Here is a 14,553-nt window from a genome sequence, read left to right on the forward strand (position 1 = left end):
GCTCGAACAAAGTGGTGGGAGTTCAAAGGAGTAAAGCAAGTGAAGTTCAAAATGAGCTTCTTGAGTCAAGTATGGAAGCTAGATATGGAGGCCAATGATATGTGGATACAGATGGCATCAAAGATTAGAGAAGTAGCTAGAAAAGTACTTGGGGAGTCTAAAGGACATGGACCACCCTCAAAAGAGAGATGGTGGTGGAATGAGGAAGTACAAAAGGCAGTGAAGAGAAAAAGGGAATGGTATAAGAAATTACCTAAATGTGATAATAATGAGGCATATGAACAAGACAAGATAGCAAAGACAGAGGCAAAAGGCGATTAGCCAAGCAAGAGCACGTGCCTTTGAAAAGTTATATGAGAAACTTGGAACTAAAGAAGGGGAGAAAGATATTTATAGATTAGCAAGGAGTAGAGAAAGGAAATGTCAAGATCTCAATCAAGTTAGGTGCATTAAGGATAAAGAAGGAAAAGTGTTGGTGAAAGATGAGGACATTAAAGAAAGATGGAGAAATTATTTTAATGATCTCTTTAATAATAGTCAAAATGGAAATAGCGTGAATATAGATTATAGAACAATAGAAAAGAATGTAAATTATACTAGAAGGATTAGATCTTTAGAAGTAAAGGAAGCACTTAAGAGAATGAAAGTAGGTAAAGCTGTGGACCGATGAAATACCAATTGAAGTGTGGAAGTAATTGGGAGATATGGGATTGGCATCGTTAACTAAATTCTTTAATAAGATTCTAAACACAAAGAAAAAGCCTGATGAAAGGAGGAAGAGTATTTTAGTAACTATTTTTAAAAATAAGTGAGACATACAGAGTTGCTCAAACTATAGGGAATTAAACTCATGAGCCATACTATGAAGTAGAGGTAGAGCGTTGTGGAGCATCGAATACGTCATGATACTTCAATCTCTTTCAATCAATTTGGATTCATGCCCAGTCGATCAACAATCGAAGCGATCTTTCTCATTAGAAGCTTGATGGAGAAATATAGAGATGGGAAGAAAGATCTACACATGGTTTTTATTGATTTGGAGAAGGCTTATGATAGTGTTCCAAGAGAGGTCTTATGGAATGCGTTAGAACAAAAGAGGGTATCTATTAGGTATATACAAGTATTGAAAGATATGTATGAAGGAGCAACTACTATTGTGCGCATGGGAGGGGACACAAGAGATTTTCCGATCTCAATTGGATTACACCAAGGATCACCATAAGCCCTTACCTTTTACATTAGTTTTAGATGAACTGACGAAACATATACAAGAGAGTATTCCTTGGTGCATGATGTTTGCGGATGATATTGTTCTGATAGATGAGACACGAGAAGGAGTCAATAGGAAGCTAGAACTTTGGAGAAGTACTCTAGAGTCAAAGGGTTTTAAGTTAAGTAGAACGAAGACAGAATACATGCATTGCAAGTTCAGTGAAGGCCAAACTGGTGATAGGGAATGAGTTAGTTTGAATGGAGTGGCACTGTCCCAAAGTAATCACTTTAAATATCTAGGCTCAGTCCTTCAAGTAGATGGGGGATGTGAGGAGGATGTTAGTCATAGGATTAAAGCCGGATGGTTGAAGTGGAGATGTGCCACGGGAGTTTTATGTGATCGTAAGATTCCCAATAAATTAAAAGGAAAATTTTACCGTACAGCCATACGACCGGCTATGCTATATGGTAGTGAGTGTTGGGCACTGAAAGAGTCCTACGCATCTAAGATAAGAGTTGCAGAAATGAGAATGTTAAGGTGGATGAGTGGCCATACTAGACTAGATAAAGTCCGTAATGAAAGTATTAGAGAAAAGGTAAGAGTGGTGCCAATTGAAGATAAGTTGAGAGAAGGGAGATTGAGGTGGTTTGGTCATGTGAAGCGTAGACATACGGAGGCTCCAGTTAGACAAGTAGAGCACATTAGACTAGAGGATAGAAAGAAAAAAAGGGGTAGACCTAAATTGACTTGGAGGAGAGTAGTACAGCATGACTTAGAAGCATTACACATTTCTGAGGATTTAACCCAAAATCGTTCAGAGTGGAAAAAGCGAATCCATATAGCCGACCCCAAATTTTTGGGATAAAGGCTTAGTTGAGTTGAGTTGAGTTGAGTTCTATTTTTTTCAGTTTCTGAGTTCTGTTCTCTTGCTGCCTTCTAGCTGTCGCCTGGGAAATGGAGGGAGAGAAACACATATATAATCCAGCACATGAGAATTTCCACGTGCATCGAGGAGCATATAAACAAAGAAACATACTACTAAGATGAACAAAGAGAGGTACATCTGACAGGTATCTTGAATAACTCCATATCTAAAATTAAGTAAATATACGCTTCAAGTCAAATTGGTTGGTTCCTTTCATTGCATTGAATTAATTTCGAAATTTTTCTTAGTTTCTTCTTAATTTTCATGGCTAATTCAAGCTTGAAAATAGTCTCTAGACATGATTTCACCGTCAAAATTTACAATGTATAACAGCATTAATTAATTAATTCTACACAAATAGCAACACTTGTAAAATCAAAAATTTGATCCAAATCTTAAATTAATTCTCATACAGCAACAATAAATTCACTATATCTTAAGTAGAAAAAAATTATCCCATCTGAAAATTTATCACATAATTAATTATTCTTTGACGATCTACTTGCTTAGCCTCCAATGTAGCTTTGAAAGCTGCACAAACTGAAGGGTTCTTTCTTTCTTTTTAAATTATAGCGAAAATCTTGTGATCATCAATTTGCATATATCTCAAGCACATGTAATTTTATTAGTAAGAAAACATAAAAATTAAAAAATTAAAATATTTTTTCTTTTTAAATTATAGCGAAAATCTTGTGATCATCAATTTGCATATATCTCAAGCACATGTAATTTTATTAGTAAGAAAACATAAAAATTAAAAAATTAAAATATTTTTTTAAGGTTGGGTTGGTGTTCGAATCTAATTCCGCAAACATTGAGGTTCCGCAATCTAATCAATGTTTGGCTGAATATCATCTTAACTCATTTTCCTGCAAAAGTAGTCCACCTTGTATATACATATACATATACATATACATATCATCGACACACAGTTGGAAAGGAAGCTTGCTTTGCAGTTGCTTCCCATTAATTTGTTCACTTGCTGTCAGCTCTCTTACCCACATCATATATATATATATATATATATATATATATATATATATATATATATATATATATATATATATATATTCTCTCTCTCTCTCTCGATGTTAAATATGATAATTAAGATTAACACTTTGATTATACCATTAATTGGTAATCCATTAATATGATCACATGAAAGGATGAGAGAGAGAGAGAGAGCTGTAAAATAAAGACAAATCTCACTCAGAATCGGGCTCTGTATCTCCATATAAACTTATGGATACCTGCTTCTCCGAAGGGATCATGCAAGCTTTTGAAGTCAGTACAGGGACACCTGAACCACCAACCTGCTTAGTAGTAGGTTTTAGAAGCATAATTGAGTATGTCAGTTGTCTTAATGAAGAACCACTATCTACAATGATAACATCAGTGAAAGCTATTATTTCTATGTATCATTCAAGCATACCAGATTCTCAAGGCTCTCCAGCTGGAACACCCTGAGAATTTCTTAATTCAGTAGCTTACCTGCTCCAACATTCCACATTCACGAGTTTGTTTCCAAGAAGGTAAGTGCCAGTAATGTTAACACAGCTGAAAATGGAGAACAAATATTGAGCTTTGCATATATGAAAAAGAAAAAAAAATCTAAATACAACATTGATAGGATAACCTAGAGTGAAGGATGAATCTCATGACAGACACAAAATTTATTGCACAACTCGAGAGAGTAGTGTAACAATTTTGATGTCAAGCAATCAAGCTCCTCAAGCCCCAGTTACCCCAACTTACTACCCAAAAGTGCCATAGCACTTCTCTTTCCATGACATTCAATTTGGGTTTAATCTCTTGTGAAACCCCATTCCCATCAGTCTCTTCAGCGTGGGAATTCAAACAGGTACCTGGTTAACGAAGCAATCCCCTGAGCCAACCAGCACTTCTTGCAGCTGTAACCACTCAAATATTGCCGAGTTTCAGTACACAAGAACCAGCTGAGACCATAATATAGCATAAAAACAAGAAATTGCTCCAACCATACAAAATAGAAGTAAGAAATCTCAGTAGCAACTTTCAGCCTTCAAATGGTAAATTGCTATGGCAAATATCAGTTGGTGCAAAAGAACTACTGGTAATATAAAGTGAAGTGAATTTGGTTATCCAAAACTTTTACCAAAGGCTAACACCCGAAAACTACACACGTTTTCATGGCAAAATCAATACCTATCAAAGCCATCAATTAAATTCAATTTCTAGAGAGCATACACACTTGGTAATACAGCTAATCATTAACTCCATGATTAATTCATTAATTGATACATCAATTAAATTCTTTGTATTCAGTTTCTCTTTGTAAATTTTAAACAGAGATAAATTAGAGCACTCACTTGACTAACAAACAAAAACCTAAAAAGTGTGCAATAATTGCTTTGGATTCGCTTCATTAAGATGGTTTATAAACCAAGAAAAATGAAACTGCAACTATGTTTAAAAACTGTAGTACCTGTTTGCAAGCATCAGAGAGACAATAAGTCAAGGCATTGTCAACATGAAAATGCTGGACTCTCTGGCATTTAGTCCAAGGTGAGAACACGAGAATAAGCTGCCTTTGCTGCAACTCCCCACATCACCCAACTTGGAAGTAGGCAGGTGCCTTCAAAAGCCTCTCATGTTAGTTCTGCAAACAGTTTGCAAGGCAGCAATTGAGGGAGTGGTAGGCTTCTATGCTGGTATAAGTAGTGGACATTTTACAAGGAACTTACTGTGTATGGTCTGTGTTTTTTGCAGTAAAGAAGTAAGGGTTTTCAGCAATTTTTAGTGGCGTTTGTTCTGAATTATTTTGAGTTCTCTGGGTTGGTAGTATATGTGTAGATATAAAATTGTATATAAACCAGTCTGTGCTCCATATCTCTCTTCTAGGGAAAAAATTGTAAAATCTTCCATTTATAATTCATTTTAAGCAATTTGAACAATAAAACCAAAAATTTGTTTACCGTAGTTATGAGCTTAACAACCCTAGAAGAAAGGTGAGCTTCCTTAGTTGTCTCTTTCTTTCTTCTCTTTTTTTTTTTTTGTTTTTTTTACCTTGAGACTCTTTCCTTTCTATTTCTTCATTCCCTTTTGTTAAATCTTATTTCTACTATCTTATAAATCAGTTGAGATGTATAAGATGGTAGAATCCTCCATTAGGCTTACTCATGCACTAAAACAATAGGATACAATCAATCACAAGCAACACCTCTCTGTAACAACCAGCTACTTTAAACATCAGGCCCCATGAGGCACATATATGTTAATTGATCTTGGGAAAGCACATATAATAAGCAATTTATTAAAACAATTGGAAATAGTTATTTGTGAACTTTGTAAAGAACAAGAGAAAATAACTGAGTTGCCCAAAGGTAAACTTTGCTTAAAAGTTGAGAACAAAAATGAATACTAGAAGTAACTTGCAAAAGGAGCAATATATGCATACAAATTCAACAGTATCACCACCAGCATGTTTTTGAAGTATCCTACGCTAAAGTACAAAATTGATGTTGTTGATCTTGCTAAAAATTCAAAAAGAACAAAGCACTTACTGAAACTCTGGTAGCAGGATAACCAATTTGGAGGTGCAAGAAATAGCAGCACCTTGTTCGGTTAATAGGTTTAATAAATCTATTCCAACTGTACAGCAGCTGTTATTTCAAGTAGCCAATGGGATGCCTGTCTTCATTCTCAAAGGAATAGTAGCTCTAAAAGATGACAAACTCAAATTGAGGTCATCTTGTGTTATTTGCACAATATGAAAGGCTTCATTAGGCAGCCCAGCCTTCAGTAGGCAAGATATCAATGAATTAACAGTAATGCTATCTGGAGCACAACCAATTGTTAACATCTTATTGAAAATATCAATTGCTTCATGCAATCTCCCTTTCATACAATGTCCAATAATAAGAATGGTAAATGTCACTTTATCAGGATTGCATCTCTTTTCTTCCATTTCTGTCACAATCAAATTTGCCTCATCCAAATTCCCAGCCTTGCAATACCCATCAATCACAGGGTTGTATAGAAATGGTTTTGGAACAACCTTACTACACTTCAACTGCCTTAAAAAGTCTCGGGCTTCATGAAGTCTATTCACCTTGCATAGAGAATTAATAAGAATTGCATAAGTATAAACATTTGGAAATAGATTTCTTACTTTCATTGTATCCCACATCTTCAAACCCAGGAGCACTTGTCCTGTCCGACAATAACCATCAATCAAGGAAGTGAAGGTAACTACATCAGGTAGGCAACCAAAAGGAACCATCTTTTCGAGCATGGCTTTTGCTGCAACCATGTTGCTAATCTTGCCAAAGCCATCAATAAGAACATTAAAAGTGACTACATTTGGATTAATCCCAGACCTGATCATCTCCTCAAAAAGAACAGAGGCTTCTCCCATCTTACCCAGTTTGCAAAACCCAGATATAATAGAGGTATAAGTCACCACATCTGGTGAACAATCATTTCTAGACTGAACTTCCTTCAATAAGTCACATCCTCTATCTAACTCATTAACCCTACACAATCCATTTATCAGAGTGTTATATGTAACAACATCGGGTAAACAACCAAAATTCCCCATATCATTGAAAAATTCAAAAGCCCTATCAACTTCTTCTTCTCTGCAGAGACCTCGGATAAGAATATTGAAGGTCCAAGTATCTGGAGGAGATTGCAATGCCAAATGCTCTTTAAACAAACAAATTGCCTCATTTACCAGATTCCGTTTAACCAACTCATTTAACAAATTATTATACACAAACGAACTAATCCCAATCCCCTCAACCTGAACTTCAGCAAGCAGTTTCTTGGCAAGATCAAGCTTACCTGCTTGGGCAAATGAAGTTACCAAAAATCCTACAAGTGTATTATGAGGCAAATGCCCATCACTCTTCATATAATCAAACACCATTTTCGCCAAATCATGGAGGCCCATTTGACATAAAGACCTCATAAGCAAATTGTAAGTCGAAAAGGAATGAGTTAGACTCAAATTCAATCTACTGAACTCCAAGAACTCTAAACCCACTTTAGAGTTACCAAATCTCTTAATTACCTCGAATGCTATCAAAGGAGTCAAATTTTCACACAAATACCCCAAACAAGCATCCAAAGAACGTGAACGGACAAAAAGGGATGCGACAACTTTAACAAACCAAGCCTCGGGATTATGCATAACCTCTCTGTCAGGGAAGGGGCGAAATCCTCCTTGAGTGTGAGCGTGAAAATGGGAAACGATGATCGTGGAGGCTCGAACCCTGCAAGGCCGGGTATTGAATAATAGGACGGTCATCGGCAATCCCAAGCCATCACTTAATCTATATCAACGACTCCATGAAGATGACCAAAAACTTTACTGGGTCGCCTGGATTTCGCGGGTTTTAGGTTAAATCAAAATTTGATGATCTTGTAGCATTCCGGTAAAAATGACCGGATCGCTTCATGCCGAGCTACCGATATCCCGACCTGTACGAGCTTCACAGTGAGAAGGGTTCAGTTTTTAATTGAAACTGCGGCCACTCCTTTCCCAAGGATGCGTGTGAGCAGCAGTGGGAGCTGGGCAGGGGAGATGGATCAAACTACATTGGGCCAAATCTACTAGATGGGCTTGCGCTCAATTTGACATTGCATCGAAGCACACCCCACAAGGCTGCTGCAACGGCGCTTTATCATTTGTGGGCTTAGGTAATGTCATATTGTTATAAAATGAGAGTCTTCAATGGGGAGCTTTTTGCTAAATCTGTGTGAAATTTTTATTTTTGTGTAGCTTAGAAAATATTTTTCAATCCAGGGTGAATCTTGTCAAGTCGATTCAATATTACTGCTATTGTAAATAATAGTATTATGTATTCACTAGGGTGAGTATTTAATTAATCTAATCGAATTAAATTTTTAATTAATTAATTATTAATTTATTTTAAAAATATTAATTAAATTAAAATTAAGAAAAAAAAATAAAATTAATTAAAATTAAAAATATTTAATTAATTATCGATTATAATTAAATTAATAAAAATAAAAGATATATTTTATATATTAATTGTTTAATAAAATATTAATAAAAATATATTTATAATTTTTTATTTATAAAAATAATAAACATGATTTAATATTAATAAGGTAATAATTATTAGTTAAATATTATTATAAAATTATAAAAACATATTATTAATAAAATTATATTTAATATATAAATTAATAGAAATTCAATTATTTTGATTAATTTATTAGCAAATTAAAGGTAAACAAATCGAGAACTTAAAAATAAAAATTATTATTATTATTAATTAAAAATTAAACTGAAACAAATTTACTCTTATTAAAATAACGTAATTATATCTATTTCGTTTGATTATTTGATTATATTCATACTTCTATTGCTCACTCCGTTTCATGAAAATATGTTTGCTATTCGTTTTCATTTGTCATAAATTATAAACTATCTTATTTTTTAAAATAATAATAATATATTTATTAATTTATTAATATACCTGTATTGAGAATGCATTTAAGAAGTAAAGTTTATTAATTTTAAAAATAATTTAATAATATAAATTATTAAATTTTTAATAGAGTAATATGAGTGAAGGGTAAAAATTAAATTATTGTTTTAACTTTATTAATTATTTTTTTAATTTATATAAAAAATCTATTTTTATATTAAAAAAATTAAAACTATAGAATTGGGAATTTTGGACACCTCCTTGCAGCACATGATACATTGTCATTTGATATTTTTTAAAATTAATTGACTTTAATTACTTTTTTACATATTAATTGTTCTTTTTAAGAAATTTAAATAAAAATATATAAAATATACAGTTATATTTTTAATATGCTTTAATTTTAATTAATTTCAATGGTAATTTTATATATTACCCTAAATTTAAAATATATGCATAATAGGTTATATATATATATATATATATATATATATTGTAACACCCCTGATTTTTTATATATTATTATTGGGCTTCGTGTAGGTATCCTCAATTCGCGGAAATTCGACGGTTAATGTCCGGATTCGTGAATTTCCGGCGAACAGGACCACTAGGAAAAGTCTCGAATTGGATCGAGGTTTTGGCTACCCCACCATTGTCAGCATCCCGAGCGCGTTCAAGTCGAATCGGCAAAGGTAAACCCGAACCTTGCTTTTTCGTAATTTTCTAGTGCTTAAATAGGATTAAAAATTCATAAAATATTCGTGGTAGCTTAGAAAATTACGATTCTTTTTGCAATAGCTTAGTAATATTGCTAAGGACCGCGGGGCAAAGTTTTATAATTTTTAGAGCTTGTTTGGGCAATTTTTGCAAAAATGATCAATTATAAGGACTAAATTGAAATTTTTCCATATTGTGATGAATGATTGATTTGATGGGCCCAGGATGGGCTGTGTGATATGATTGAGTTGTGGATATATGGATTGTGGATATAGAAGTGTGTTTTGAGCTCTTTTGCAGGTTGGGTAGGTCCTAGGTATAGGGGAGACTCTGCCGGATTTTCGGCACGACTTAGGACGTATTTGGTCTTTTTCCTTGTTTGTATAGAGTCAAATTTATTAAATGATTGTACTGTAATTGTCAGGTGAGCCGGGACAGCCTTCTTCCTCTGCCCAGCCGCCACAGTGACCGTTGTCCAGTCTGTGAGTAGAATATTAATTTTAATTGTAATTTCGATATTATTATATGTTCAAGCATGCCCATGCATCACTTATATGCATATATTTATGTAGTTAAACTCTAGGCACGATTTATGTTGCATTCATAACGGTTGATGTGCCATGGATGTTGTTGTGGTAATTTGGAGCAGTGTGCGTGTGTTGGCGTGCGTGTGATGTGGTGTGAACTATGGATAGGACGGGTAGTCACGGCTTGAGTTCTTCGCTGGGACCCGATCCTTCGAGGGGTAGTCACGGCTTGAGTTCTTCGCTGGGACCCTCGATTTGGTTATTAAGTGGAAGTCCGAGCTGAGTTCTTCGCTGGCACCAGGTTGGATTTAAGAGAGCTGTATAGGGGATCAGCTCCCATATGTTATGATTGATACTACAGGGTGTGTGAGTGCTCCAAATTACCTTTTTGATGTTATGATGTGAAAATGTTGTTGATGTTGCATTTCACTCTACAGGGTGCATTAGTTTTAGATAGTTATAGAGATTATGGTTAAAATTGATATTTTACTCTCTGAGTCGAACGCTCACTCCTGTTCATTATTTTTCCAGGCCACAGGAGGATATTTTTGAGGTTAACCTGCTTCCTTTCCTCGCAGGTTGTTTATCAATAGTTTTGTAATTTTATTTACTCCTAGAATTTCCGCATGTGTTAGAAATATTTAAATAATTCGGGTCTGTAATATAAATTGTCATGTGGACCTGTAAAATTATATGCATGTTTGATGGATTTGATGAGGGAGCTGAGCTCCCATTTATTTTTATGCCGATATGAGTATGTGGAGGGTGAGCTGAGCTCCCCAATTGATGATATATTTTGTTTACGTGTCGGGTGAGTCAAAACTCCCGTTGAAAGGTCCATTTTATGGCGGACTGTCCGGTTGGTGTCTTGAAATTGGGCCCAAATGGGCCTTAGAGTTGGGTTAATGAACAGTTAGGCTTACTACGGGCCTCGGGGGCTTTAAGCTGGCCCAGGTCCTAGTGCCGGTCCGGCCCATAGGTTGGGTCGTGACAAATGTGGTATCAGAGCTTAGGCTCCAGATTCATAGGGAAAAATTATCTAAGTGTTGGGAAGAGTCTACTAGGAGTCACATGCGGAGTATAGGATTACATTTCGTCTTTTCTGTAATTCTTTGTTTCTAGATTCTACGTTATACCTCGGAAATATAAGATTACCTCGCTTAGTGTCCGGATTTTCGTGGAGTACAGTAAATGTGAAATAGAGTTAGTAGACATGTGAGATCTATCATGAGGATACGTACTCCAAGAAATGTTATATTTTTGTCAAGATGGGTTTAAATGGTGTGCCCATTTCGTAAGGCACGAGTACATAAAAGTGAGTCTTAAAGAAATCAGTTGCCCTAGATAAGGATGAGGATACCACTCTTGGCGGTCATCGGTAGATGACCCAATGTAATAAGTTTGTGATAATAGAAGATTCGGAGAGATAAGAAATTAGGAGACCTAGTCCGGGGACGTATCGTAGTAACTATACAATGTTCTCGATGTCCGCTCTGTAAGTCGCAGACATGCAGACATGAGATTATTGTGTAGAGCTGCGTGCATCCCGTGGTGCTCCATAATGAGGGTGTTTGAGATGGCTTCGCTTTGGTACAGCTTATGCGAACGTAATTCTATATTTGCAGAGGAGTTGGGAACTCCTGGCTAAGAGTCTAGAGTTAGAATATTGAAAGGTCACGGTTGGGTGATAACTAGAGTCGGTGACTCGATTACTGACATGAGCTAGAGTTACATCAAGAGTTGCCATCGGACACTGCAGGTTTGGACTAGTTGCAAAGTAAAGGTGACACTTATAGAGTGAGAATAGTATACCTTGTGTGTATCAAGATGGAATAAAGTACAACTCTACTACCTAGAGAAGGTCAAACTATGAATTGATGATTTATAGAGCTATGATATGATAAAAGAGTCATTAACTTGACATGGTTCGGCAAGGTGGTAGATGTAGTACCTTTGTTGCGACAAGTTAGGATATAGTCCTATCTTTTCGTAATGGATCGAAGGTTATTCGATAATGATGACTTATGGAATAGTGTCCCAGATGGGACTGTAGAGTGTGGTAGAGAGTAGTTGGCTCGGGTATCCTGGAGAGGATGCAAGTTCTATTATAGGAATCATATATAATCAGATCACGATGGATGTAAATCCTTTGAATTGGATGACGGGTTTGGGTGCCCGAAATCTTAAGTTTTGGAATTGAGTAAACATGGAAAATAATAATAATAATAATAATAATAATAATAATAATAATAATAAATAAAATTACTGCAGAATCAGTTTTCGAGGTAGTAAGGGTATTATGTAAGCTAAAGGATAAGAATAGAGATCATACAATAAAAGTATGACTGTAATTTGCTGAGTTCCTTTCTAATTTCAAATTATTCAAAACAATAGTATAATCTAATTATAATAGTGTTAAGAGTAATAAATTAGCGAAGATAAATCACAGAAGGCCAATGGATAAAGAAAGTGCAGAATGAAAGTTTGGACAATTGATTGCAGATGCAATATAATCTAAATGCTAGTGGAAGTACTAGCTAGAGTGGTCAAAGGACCAAATCGAGTAGCAGGACATATGATAACGCGATAGAGACTTTGAAAGATATAGTTAGCAAGTACAGCTATTATGTTAGGAAGAAGAATGGAACCAGGGATAGAATAGTCAAGTTCTATTTTGGGTAAGACAAAGGAAATAAATGAAAGGACAACCTAAAGAGCGCATAATAAACGGAACAAAGTTAAGATATAGGATAGGCTAAGTGTTATTCTTGGCAAGGAGAATGACAAGGATGGAAAACCCAAAATGGGACCACATTAGTGAGAAAAGTGATGGAGGTATGGAATACAATAATAATGAGTAAATGTTAGAAGGTGTGCGATGGTATTGCGGACTACCTAAATAGGTAGAGAAAGAGAAGTTAGTAAGCAGTAAGTTGAATAAAAGTCAGTCTAAGGGATCAAATAGGTATGATGAGAGGAAAAGAATGATAGATAATGACACATAGGTTTTAGGTTAGACTTTTGAGTATGAATGTCAGGCAAACATTTTTAGTGTGATCAACAGAATCACTTTATAGTGAAGCAATAACGACAGGACAATAGTAGGGGTAGAACGAAAAGTGACAAGTCTGGATGGTTATAAATCACTAGAAAGTTCAAGGATCAAAATTAATGACCCTAGATAAGGGTGGAATTAGTGTTGGAAGAATTTATTAGTGAGAGAAATCTTTCAGGAATCAACAAAAGTTAAGGGCACAGTAAAAACGATGATAGATATGAATCATAGGTCGAGTATAAGTAAAGTTAATAAATTATAAAATATTATGTCAAGAAGGAAAATGGTACGGTAAAGGGTTCATGCAGATGATACCTTATAGGTAGAGCATAATTGTGCTAGGAGATGATGAAATTTGGAGAGAAAGACCAAGAAACTTAGGTGAAACGTTATAATATGACAATCGGGTGTAGTTGAATATAAGAGGATATTTTCTTTCTTTTCAAGTTTAGCTTGTGCTTTTGGTTCTAGAAGGTTATATAAGGAACAGAAACTGAGTCAAGGAGACCTAGTTATTGAGAGTTTAGTAGGCACAAATTCATACATAATTTCCTGATATGAGAATGACAGTAAGTGCATACCTAGTATTAAGTATGAAAGGACGAACAGAGTAATGACAGGAGTTAAATTGAGTTAGCTACTAAGGCTTGCAACTGTTTTAAACTATGAGCTGGAGGAAGTACTATTTATGGTTGAGATTCAATAGATGAAATTGTTACTGATGGGTAATTTGAGGTTGAAGTTTAGAAAGCTATGGGCAGTATATATGATTATATTAAGGAGAATAAACACGTGAAGTATCTTGTTTGGAATTAAGGCATGACACATATTTCCTACAGCCGTGTTAGTTCAGATGGAACTTATAGTTTATGGGGCTCATATTCATCCAGGATAAGCAATTTCCTACTAAGGCTGATAGGGAATGATAATGTTCTGATAGTTAAGTTGGAAAAAAGGGGATACAAGAAAAAAAAAAAAAAAAAGTTTTCTATGGTTAATTATAAGTGTTACGAAAGGTGAAGAATGTGCTGGTAGGAGAAAATCGTAAGGTTAGAATTCCCGAAGTAATGGAACTAGTAATCAAGATAAGACTAAGAAATAAAAAGAAAATTAAAGTTGATGATGGGATAGACATCTTTGAAGGAAAAGGTGTAAGGATGAGATAGGACTAAAATTAAGGAATAAGTACAGCAGGTTGAAATGATACCAACAATACCAAAAATAGGAAAAGGGAAGTGGATAAGATGCAAAGGACAGGAAGAGAGCTCGATAGAGTCAGTTATAATGATGAGGATAAGGAGTGTCTAACCATTGCCCCTGTGTTAACACTACCTATGAGCGGTGAAGGATACACTGCAGTGTCGTGGCGCCTCGAGTTGGCCTAGGGTGTGTTTTGATGCGGAATGGAAAAGTAGTGGCTTATGCTTCAAGGCAGCTGAAGAGGCATGAGCAGAACTATCCCACCCATGATTTGGAAATGGCGGCTGTATTCTTTGCACTAAAAATCTGGAGACACTACCTGTATGGTGAAGTGTGCGAGATATACACCGACCATAAGAGTTTGAAGTACATCTTCCAACAGAGGGATTTAAACTTGAGACAGAGGAGATGGATGAAGCTTCTGGAAGACTATGATTGCCCCATCCAGTACCACCCTGGGAAGGCCAATGTAGTAG

At 35.3% G+C, this 14,553-nt stretch overlaps 1 protein-coding gene across 11 annotated transcripts; it reads right to left on the bottom strand.

The window, feature by feature from the left end:
- Window positions 1-2,102: 2,102 nt before the first annotated feature.
- Window positions 2,103-7,749, bottom strand: LOC110637772 (pentatricopeptide repeat-containing protein At2g06000-like). Of its 11 annotated transcripts, none has more exons than XM_058146783.1 (5): window positions 5,681-7,749; window positions 4,603-4,776; window positions 4,004-4,048; window positions 3,630-3,695; window positions 3,216-3,451 (listed from the first exon to the last, which is right to left on the bottom strand). In XM_058146783.1, exon 1 carries the CDS (start codon window positions 7,426-7,428, stop codon window positions 5,788-5,790), a length of 1,641 nt encoding a protein of 546 aa, XP_058002766.1. In that variant the 5' UTR covers window positions 7,429-7,749; the 3' UTR covers window positions 3,216-3,451; window positions 3,630-3,695; window positions 4,004-4,048; window positions 4,603-4,776; window positions 5,681-5,787. The 11 variants fall into 11 exon arrangements, with proteins under 11 accessions (XP_058002765.1, XP_058002764.1, XP_058002763.1 ...); XM_021788097.2 differs by having other exon boundaries at window positions 3,571-3,695; XM_058146782.1 differs by lacking the exon at window positions 4,603-4,776 and adding an exon at window positions 2,103-2,160 and having other exon boundaries at window positions 3,389-3,451; window positions 3,630-4,048.
- Window positions 7,750-14,553: the final 6,804 nt, after the last annotated feature.

Source organism: Hevea brasiliensis, chromosome 5 (assembly GCF_030052815.1).
Source record: "Hevea brasiliensis isolate MT/VB/25A 57/8 chromosome 5, ASM3005281v1, whole genome shotgun sequence".
NCBI classification, from domain to species: domain Eukaryota; kingdom Viridiplantae; phylum Streptophyta; class Magnoliopsida; order Malpighiales; family Euphorbiaceae; genus Hevea; species Hevea brasiliensis.

Bases quoted from the DNA above. Each gene is read 5' to 3' on its own strand.
- LOC110637772 (XM_058146782.1), bottom strand. From the start codon at position 7,428: ATGACCGTCCTATTATTCAATACCCGGCCTTGCAGGGTTCGAGCCTCC.